Source organism: Diadema antillarum, unplaced genomic scaffold (assembly GCF_040938485.1).
Source record: "Diadema antillarum isolate AM-2024a unplaced genomic scaffold, OU_Dant_1.0 scf00000223, whole genome shotgun sequence".
NCBI lineage: Eukaryota > Metazoa > Echinodermata > Echinoidea > Diadematoida > Diadematidae > Diadema > Diadema antillarum.
In genome coordinates this window covers 800,705-811,503 of record NW_027271112.1, presented here as the reverse complement: position 1 = coordinate 811,503, position 10,799 = coordinate 800,705, and the positions used below count along the sequence as shown (strand labels likewise).

The following is a 10,799-nucleotide window of genomic DNA, read 5'->3' as shown; positions in this document are numbered from 1 at the left end:
ACGTGTGTGTACAGTGTGTATGTGCACAGTCATAATGTGTGGGGTACTCCAAATAGTACAGTGCAATGTGGGGACGACGTGATTCGAGCTTTATTCGCTCAGGGATCTGGAAAAGTCGCGAGACCTTTTACATACGGGGATGGATTGATTGTTGGTGAAGTTGCAGACACAACCTGCTGCTACAGTTAGATAGACCTTTGGAGCTTGAGCTTGCTATGATATGACTTTATCCTGTTGTTGGAACACATGAACTATCTAACGTTTAAACTGATTCGTCACAGGAGGGCTGGAGAAATCGCGGGACGCACTGTCCGGAGGCTGCTGAATGCTGTCAGGATTCATGCACTGCACTGCGTTGATTAATTGACATCTCGGGATCGTGTTGGTGTTGTGTACGTGTTGTGCAAGTGTGAGCGCACTTACAGCTACTACTGCACGACAGTGACGGGTTAGTAAAATTCACAGGAGAATTTTAGTTCCAGCTGAAACCTGTCAGTGGAATCATGTTTATTATTTTAAGGCAAAAATATTCTTGTTTACTTATTAGCCACTCATGACCAGCGTTTCTCGCATTTGCTTAGTGTTGCATGGTTGAAATACGACGCTGGTCTAGCGCCTCATCTCACCTATGCTTAAATGGAAGTTATGGGAGACGTATGCGGTGAATAGGATTTGTTTGTGCGGTCCCATGCACAAGGGTGCATGTTGTGACACTGGACATTCCATCATAGGTACCGTATAGCATATCCATGACCATGTATTCTTGACCCGGGATTCTCGACTGAAATATGACAATGAGTCATGACTGGATTTACTCAGGATGGAAGCTCCTCAGCAGGATCTCATCAAGATCTCATACAGGACATTGACATCGCTGCGTGGTGTAGGCCTAGCTGTACAGTAATATTGTCCATTCTGGCATTCAGATGTAGCCCGACCAGATGGGATGTGACAACAATATGGATTCTACATCCACTTATTGCTGATGTGTAGTACAAGTGTAGTGACAGGGCCAGGGCAGAGGGGCTGGGCTCTGGCTGTTAAGTGTTAGTGTTGCATACCAGAAATAGTGCTGCTACTAGTACTAGTGCTACTGACACTGGCCCAAATTCACAAAGGTGGTACAATTGAAACCATGGCATGGACAAAGATTGTAGTTTTTTATGGGGTGCCAAGTGTCGCATGGCCTATTTCGTTACAAAATCAGTCATTTCATCCAGATCCACGATGAAATGACCATTTTGTCAATAAAATTATCATTTCGCTATGAAATGTAACATTTGGTGACGAAATGACCATTTTGTTAATGAAATGGTCATTTTTTTCAATGATTTACAATCTTATGTAAACTAAAACAACAAATAATGACTTATGGAATTTACTTCATACTTGGGAATCTCAGGATGTTATCACAAATATTATAATGTACAGTAGTTCATGCACGACTTGTCTTTTACATTGCATTTTAGCAGTGTGGGTATGGTTAATGCTTGAATTGCTTAAAAGATACATAGTACGTGTGTACTGTATCAATGATAGTAAAGCATATTATGCTGCACATGTACAGGTATGTAGCAGGTACCGATATGTATTAGTGACTACGAACTAGCTACATATTGTATTATCTCACGTGCACATTTGGTGGTCGTGCGTAGGAACCAGCGATGCATTTGTTTTTTTGTTTGTTCATTTCCATCTGAGAAGATGGCTGGATAGCCCATATTCAGCTACGTTAAGCTGGTCTTCCATGGGGGTCCAGTTGGATGTGAGATGTGATGCATTGCCCTTTGTATGAACAGTTGCATCAAGAGATTGTACTGAGCATCAATCAAGCAAAATACTGTGAGCACTAATGTCCTTTTGTGGATTAGGGAGGAATTTGGGGGATGAAAATAGTTGTGATTTGCATTAATGAGTAGTGCATACATGTGTCTCTCATCATAACTCTTGCCTTGAAGTGTCCAAACTGTTCAGGTGATACTGATTGACATGATAACCTCAAAGTGGTCTATAAAATCATGAATGTACAGTACGAATATGCTTCATGTACACTTCACAGTAGTCTATGGGTAACTTTACAATGCTATTTTTGTTGTCATTTAATTTGGTTTCAATCAGCATGAGCATGCCGTAATGACTTCTATGAGTGCAAGCCAGTGGCTGCTGAGAGCAGAATGCTAGTCAACCCAGTGCGAGGCAACAGTCGCCTCCTGACCAAGCCAAACAAGAAGCGTCGAATCCACCAGCCTGACGAGGCCCCCTTCCCAGTACCCATTGAGACCATCACCCACAAACCGGCATCAAATGGATCCTGGTTTTATTACCAGGCCAGGCTCATCAATGATGCTGTCATAGTTCAGAAAGAGGGGGATATTCTCTTCCTACATAAGATGGTAATTCTCAGAGCTTTTATCAGAAATTTTGATAATAATCCTTATAAAATGTTGGTAAGTACATGGATCACTGAACCTCTAAGACTTTATATTACAATTAGAAAAGCAATCGAGGCTTAAACACACCGCAAACTGTCACTGAAGTCTTCTATATACTTTGTCTTCAGTGAATATTTCCTTATTTTTCACTCTCAGTTGTAATAGATTTCTATTAACTCTTTATGTGCCATGGTGGAAACCCCCTGTGTGCCACATTATTCTGAGACACGAAGGTAGTCATGCTTTGAGAAAGAATTCTGTTTTTCCAATTTGTATAACTTCTACAAATTTCTGTTAAGATGGGCATAATAGTAGGCAAAGTTAAAGAGGAATGCCAAGCTTTGTTTCTATATAAATTGTATGACGTCTCTATTTTCAATTTTTCCTTTGAATGACCAGTTGCTACCTTACTGTAAATGCATGACTTTTGCACATTAAACCGTGACAGAAACTTAGAATGTACGAGCAAATCTAGTTGGGAACATCGCTTGATAGTCGATCACCACATAGAATACAAGCCGTATATGAGAGGAACAAAAGCACGAGAAACGCTTCCATTGTGCCGCGGGATTAGCAGTAATTAGCGGTTTATCGATCGGTCTTGGCGGCTTTGTTTGTTGAGCAGAATATGCGAAGTTGGCACGCCGTCGACTGAGTCGGACGTGCGAACGTGGCACATAAAGAGTTAAAGATGTTTTCTTCTACATGTACTTTAAGATATATTAACAATTGATAGCAGATTGTTTTAAGTTTGAGCTAAACTAGTCTAAACAAATGGAATTTTGTTGTTGAAAGCTGTTGTCTGGGAAATTATGCATAACCACACACACACATACACACACACAAACAAACACAAACAAACACACTCACACAAAATCACAAGCTGTAGTCATGTCATTGACTAGCTTGTTTTCATCACCAAAAAGAGATTATGGTACACATTTTTACTCTTTTTTTTTTTAATTAAAATATTTCTTAACTGACTCTCAAATTAGAATGAACTCTTTTGCAATGTGGTATACCTAAAATCCAGAAACCATTAGATTATGTTGAGCAGCTTGTCATTACTCTTTTATCTTCCTTGACTTTGTTTCCCAGGGGTTCTTTGGAAAGGGGACCTTATCTCGTAGTAAGCCGGAACATCAGTTTTTTGCCTCGTCCTTCCAAGGAGGGCAACGCAAGAATCGTAAGTTTACATTCGCTTGTGATTCAAATTCAGTGAAGGAACTATTCCATCTCCTTGTTCAGCCATTTGATTCCCTTGTTTTGGGCACCCATTCCCATTTTTCTTTGAATGCCCCATTCCTTTTTTTGACGCATCCCATCCCTTATGCTATGCAAAGTCATGAATAATGTCACTCATTTTATTGTTAGATGATCTGCTCCAAAGTCATTCTGTAAGCCCTTCCTTGAATTTTAGAAAGACAGCAAATGAGAACAAATTATGAAGCATCCATGCTTACAACATTGTACTGTGTATTGCATCTGTCATGATGACAATATACATGTACATGTAATGAATAGACAAAAGAAAGAGGTATTCGACACTAGAGTATGTGAAGATTACACTCTTCACCGTGATTGTCAATAATTGTACTCACTGTCTGTAGAAAGACAAGACACCAATAATGTAGTCAGTTGCCCAAATAGATACCAGCCTTAGCCATCTTCGATAGTACATTCATATTCAAGCTAAAGTTTGATGCCAAGTCTATCCCACTAAAATTTAAGTAGACGAGTTGTAGTGAAGTTGTGTTTTAACACGATATAGAGAAATGTCACTGTCTGTTTCAACCCATTCCAATGTTGACTAAAAACTTCCTTTCCAAGTTTCATTCTGTACCGGAATGGCTTGTCTTTGATGTGCAAGAAATAAAGTGAAATGCTCTCTGTTTACTGTGGCCGAGTACTTACAATATCTTGATGTTGGTTCCAATGAACATGGTCCAGCCAGAAAAGAGCTTTTATGTTTACTATATTGGACAAGTTTTCAATCATAACTTCACAAAGGAATCATTGTTAGTTATAATCTCATCATAAACAAAATGAAGCAAGTATCATACCATTATTTTTTGGAGGATTTTTTTTTTTTAAAGTAATTTTTCCTTTCAATCCTACCCAGTCAAAGAACTTGTAGGGTGGAAAAAATATGGGTAGCCTGACTGAATTGATCTTTATTTCCTGCCCATTGTGGTACAATGTACTATGTATGAAAAAAACATGAATACCGTACGCTTATCGGGAGCAGTCAATTCCACTTGAGATTCTTTGGCTGTGTGTGTTCTCTGAGAGATCAGTGATAAAATTGTACATAATTCATTATGGGGGTTCTTGAATACAGTGGACTCCCGTTATAACGAAGTCCTCGGGACCGGCAGTTTTCTTTCGTTGTACTATCGAAGTTTAGTTAAGCGAACAAATAAGCAATAAAAATACATAGAGTTGATATAAAAATAATATTATTATTATAATGTTGCGGCCTGAATTTCGACTTCGTTGTAACTGGCATTTTGTTATAACCGTGTTTGTTATAACGGGAGTGCACTGTATATCTGAGCGGGGCAAGCCATTCCATGCCATGGTGTAACCAGGGGTTCTGTGAAATGACTTTTTTGTTAATATTACCATAAACCACTTGACTGTTATTTTGTGTTGATGCCTCAGTTCCACCAAAGGAAAGAAGATTTCAGCAACAGCGTTTCCAGCAAGTTCGGCAACACAAGTAAGTCATAGTGTGTCTTGTTGGGATTGTATGCTTTTTGTGTACAGTCAATCAGCCACGGAGAGACAGTAGATGTAATCAGGCTCTTTTCATTTCGAAGGTCAAGTGTTGATTTCACACAATGGATGCTAATCCAGGTTTAGTCTTTTTTTTCAAAGGCCCTCCTGTGTTTTTAAGCACCTCTTCTTCTTCGTGTTGCACAATGGTCCTTGTTACTACCCTTTGGTGACTTGTAGACCTACTACATGTAATTACCTTGGGTGAACCATGAGGGGTTGTGGTTCATTTTCCATCTGTGAAGATGGCTGGATAGCCCATATTCAGCTACACTATTATAAAAGCTGGTCTTCCATGGGGTCCAGTTGGATGTGGGGTGGGACCACTTCACCGGGTTAGACACCCTGCTCTTTGCGATGAATGAATGAAGCGGGATCTTTTACGTGCATGAGCTGTGACTCTCTCATACACGGGACCTCCATTTTATGTCCTATCCGAGGGACAGAGTGTTTTGCCTCTTGCTAGAGGGGACGGTATGTTTACACACAACATTGCTCAGTCCAGACTCGGGTTCGAACCCGGGCCGCGTGATCGTGAGGCAGACGCGCTACCGACTGAGCCAACTCACCGCCCTAGTCAGCATCATTTGCTTGTTTTCAAGTGTAGACGTGCGAGAGGATCATTTCACCAGGTTAGCATGCACCCTGCTCTATGTGATGAATGAATGAAGTGGGATTTATTGTGTGCACAAGTCATGATTCTCTCACACAAGAGACAGACCATTTAACCCATTGAGGATGGACTGATTATGCCACAATGGGCATAAATTTCCCAAAGACACCTGCCTGAGTATACTCGGGACATGTCCTGAACGGGTTAATGTTCTATTCGAAGTACAGAATGTTTTTGCCTCTAACTACATGTAGCAGGGATGGCATGATTTAAACAGGACATTGCTCAGCAAGATGAAGTGGAAATCGAGCCTGAGTGTGTTGATTACCAGGCAGATACACTGTACATGTGCTACTCAAGGCTGCACACTAACCCAATTTTTTTCTACTGGTCCAACCTGTATGTGAGACCAGTAGGTATCCAGTTTTTCTATCTTTTACTGGTTTGCTCCTGAAAAAGTTACTGGTCCGACAGTGATTTTTACTGGTCCTGGACCATCAGACCAGTGCCAGTGTCTAGTGCTGTGCGATTGACTTAGCCACATTGCCACCCTGAAATTAACCCTGACAGTTTAGAAAGCTGATACCTAGCATAGAGACCTTTTTAGATTTGTGATTAGGATTGTTATTCATAAATTGTGAAAAGCCTAAACTGTTTCACCGCTTCCACTGAACAATTCCTTTTAATGAATGAATTTTAATAGTTACTTTGACCAATGAAACTGCTTGATTCACTCATCAGTTGATATAAATGTACATTCTCATCTAAGTTTGTATGGTAGTGGTGTGAGGCAGCAAAACTTAGTACAGAATGTACAAGTATATGTATGTAAAATTCCCACTAAAGTCAGCCATAGGTCAGCAACCAACATGAATAATACCATGAATTTGTGTTATCAGTCCTAGAATGTTCTTGTTTCTTTGAAGTAAAAATGTTGTATGTGCAATGTGATGTGTGTAGGGTGAGTGTAAGTGCTACATTTGTATGTGTACTACTTTGCTACAATGTAGTTGCTATTTTATGCTCTAGATAAGCAAGGTCCCCCCCCCTTTTTTTTTCCACTTTTGATTAAAATAATGCACACAAAGGCTTCTGTATCTTTGACAATGTTACAGCATTGTGTATTTCTGGCATGTGTTGTAGGTCAAATTATCATCAGTCTGTCTGGACTGCCAGATTGTAAGAGGCACTGACTTGGGGCCACGCCACCGCATCCTTAGCCTCATTCCCAGACTGTAGCTTAATTTTCTGCATATATGTCTCCACACAGTACACTCCATTGTGTGCTGAGTAAAAAGAGTGTTGCCTTTGTCATGTGTTTAACTGTCATCAAATTTCTGACCCTCAAAATAAGATTCCTTTTATAAGCTGGCTTATAGTAGAGGTAGGTAATTCAGACCCTTCCCCAGAATGATAAAACTGGAAACTTTTATGATGGAGGGGGACACAATACTATAGATTTCTAGCAAATTTATTATGATACCCCCAAAAATTCCAATTGTTATTACGAAAGGGGAGTGTATTGTTGAGTAACATGGGGTTAATATGTCATTTTCTTCTTAAAACTGAGGTGTATTACTGTAAGATTTCATAGATTTTGGGAGACATTATACTTCAACCAGCAAAATTGTTTGACACACGTGTGCAAAAATAGATGCAACCTTCGAGCATTCATTGATGAATAGAAAGGATGAGACCTTCATACTATTACAATAAATGCAATGCCATGCTATATTCAAGTAGTTGATAGAAGACTAAATTCAATCAGAGAAAGTGGTAAAGGTTTTATAAAAACTTTACCTAAAGTTAGCAGGTTATTGCATTTTAGTGTTCACTTGTTTTCAGGACACAGTTATTTTCATGTTGCAGTTCTTATCATTTGTTATTTAGTAGTCATTTTTTTTTCAAACTACTGTAATAGACCTATTCTTTGTCACAGGTACAACATACAGTCATCATGTATTGTCAAAAACAACCCAACAAATCACAGAGCCAAACTGATGTATATCATAATACAACTTGTAAACAGAGATCGGTTGTCTGTTTCTTTCAATGACCATCTGCCCATTTTTGTTTTTACCGGTAAACTGCAGGTATCGTAAATGATGTATGCAATCAGCGATAGCGTTAAGTTTCATGGAATCATATGCTGATGTGGAGAACATTCTTTAAACATGAATGATATTTACCAAGGTTTATTATGATGATCATTTTACCACAATGAGTCATAAAGTTGAATTATTGCATTGAGAAGAAAGAAAAGGAAGATCTGCTTTGATCCAACACAAACCAACTTTCTGTAGATTCATTTGTTCATATGCTGTATGTATTAGAGCTCCCCATTTGAACCCATCATTTACAAAAGTATAGCAAAGGACTAAGTAACAGTTAGACAAATTAAAAGATAGAATGAACAAATAATAAATTATTAATAGCAATGAATTTTGTGAGAGCAATTTTGGTATACTACTTCATGCTTTGAAATACCCAATTCAGAAACAGGTACCTAGTATATATCCTGTTCAGTTGCAACCACATCATCGCTTGATGTAGTCTAACTTCCTTCTTCCCATTCATCTCTTTTTCTACATCTGTGTAGGTATGAGAGGCACCTATCATGGGCCAAACAGGTTTCATTGCAGCAGAGAAGAGAATCTGAACACCTCAGCGACAGAGAAATGCCCTCCGGTCAGAGTTCACCCACACGCATTTACAAGGTGCCTTCCATACCGCCAAAGCGAGTCAAACGAGCCACGGTGTCAGAGCGCAACTACCGAGCTGGTATCTTGACGGAGAGGAAATTGGAGAGAGTAGAGAACAGAAATAGGTGGTGGGCACTCAATGAGCTTGACCACAAGGAAGCTGAGAGTGGTCAGGCTGATAATAGCTCGCTGTCCCAACTTGAGGGTCACCCTTTAATCAGACCTGACCAGGAAAGCTTCCGAGGGGATGGCTCGAGTAATGTGTCACGTGGTGTAGAAAGTTTTAGTTGCCATGGAGACACCTCCAGAGGACACTCGGTGAGGAGTTCAGGAGGTGACGTGCCAGATTGGACAGGACAAGCACTGAAGTGGGGTGAGTCTGATGTTAATGCTGCTGGATCTTCAAAATTGCAAGATGGAAATGAAGTTGGTGAATTTGTCTTCCAGTCCAAACCGTTCCCTGCAGAGAAATCTGCTCCACAAAGCGTTGTTGACTCATCAAGAAGACCTATGGATGCTGATGCCAAGGGTACATCAATCAGCCTCACTGATATGCCAAGAGAAATGTCATGGATGAGTGTATTACTCCAAGGCGGAGGGAAGGACCCTTCAGTGAGACAGGGCATGGATAGATGGGAAACTAATCAGGAAGACTGGTTGGATGTTGGAGCTCATCCAGATTCCAAGGAAAACAAAGATGTGAGGAGAAGGGACAGCACACCTGTCTCTATCCAGGATAGTGTCATCCAGAGACCCACAGACACTCAGCTGACAGGAATGGACTCTGGTATCCAGACTGATGTTTGCGAGGGTCGTGCCCAGTGGGGGTCAGAATCACCATCTGGCAAAAGTTTGGCAGAGAAGGATAGTGATGGTCTGGTCGGAGGAGAGAGCAGCATCACTCCTGTTCCCGTGGAGAGCAGTAAGGAGGACATGCAGTGGGAAGTGGTATCTCCTAGTGAGCAGAGCAGTGCGTGGTCTACCTCTCAGGCACCGATGGGCCATTTGGAAGGCACCGAGCAGTGTCCGCAACAGAGCACATCTCAAGTCCCGGAGTCTGACCTTCAGGCCCGCAATTTCTGGACAGATGAATGGATCAGTGATCCTAGAGATTGGGACATGAGTGAGAAGGATGCAGGTTTACCCAGAGGACAGGACCAATCAAAAGATGGCTCAGAGTCTGAAGGAAGCCTTCAGGATCCATCCAAGCAGCTGAGCTGCTCATCGTACGACAGGTCAGCTGATAGTGAAAAAGTCCAGGATGATATAGATCCTACTCAATCTGGGGACCTTGGAAACCATTCACCTCATCCCATGGAGGAAGAAGATGAGGAGGAGGAGGAGAAGGAGGTGGAGGGAAGTGTGGCTGGGGACAAACAGAACAGTGGCATTAGAGAGAACAGGAGAATGAAATCACAAAACGTCGATGCTGACAATATCAGCTCATCGGCATTTGTGAGCGCAACATGTGATACAGTGCCAGGAAAGAGAGAAGACGAAATGACTATGGAAGGAACAGAGGGAGACTCTGGGAGAGAGTGTGCTGATGTTGGAACTGAAGGTACATCACACATGATTCCTGCAGATGGACAGTTTTCTGCCAGGAAACCCGGTCCAGACGAAGGTTAGTATACTAAACTACTTTCATCGTTCTTTTCCATTTACTGTAAAACCAGAAGCATTTGTGGCATGAAACTTTCATGTATTGGAGCCGATGGCCTTTTTTCTTTTTTCTTTTTCTTTTTGACACTGAAACTTTTTCAAATTGCCAACCATGTTGGCGTACAACATTGTACTGGTATTCAGTGCATTGTGAAGACAGAACTTTTTGCATACATTTTACTTTTGCAAATCTTAGCCCCTTGGGAAAGTTTCGTGCACACATAAAGTTTCAGGTTTTGTATAACTTTCTAGTGTGATTTTGTATTAATCAAATGAGACCTTGTTTCCCATACATTATGTAGCAAGGATGTTAGTATGTATCAACAAAAAGCTAGACTGTCGAACTTTGTATACTCAGGAATATTACTAAGAGTGATCACAAGCAAAACACTTACACTGTGGTTGCCAAACTCATACACACTCAGAATTTATCTGATCCATCATGATATTTTAATATTGCATAAATTTAGCGATCATGAATAATCAAAGCACAATGCTGTGTCTTTCCATTTGGCAGGCACAGAGATAGGGAACACACTAAATGTACCAAGGCATCTCAAGCATTCTGTTACAGCAGACACATGTAATTTTGAGTCTTGAAAACTTACCACA

General features: G+C 40.7%; 1 protein-coding gene across 1 annotated transcript in view; it reads left to right on the top strand.

The window, feature by feature from the left end:
- Positions 1-2,123: 2,123 nt before the first annotated feature.
- The window catches only part of LOC139724612 (uncharacterized), a 28,132-nt gene continuing 19,456 nt past the window's right edge, over positions 2,124-10,799 (top strand). The window contains exons 1-4 of the mRNA XM_071635749.1: positions 2,124-2,393; positions 3,531-3,618; positions 5,097-5,154; positions 8,423-10,149. Of these exons, the coding sequence (XP_071491850.1) occupies positions 2,175-2,393; positions 3,531-3,618; positions 5,097-5,154; positions 8,423-10,149 (2,092 nt within the window). The 5' untranslated portion in view covers positions 2,124-2,174. The remainder of the gene's footprint in view (positions 2,394-3,530; positions 3,619-5,096; positions 5,155-8,422; positions 10,150-10,799) is intronic.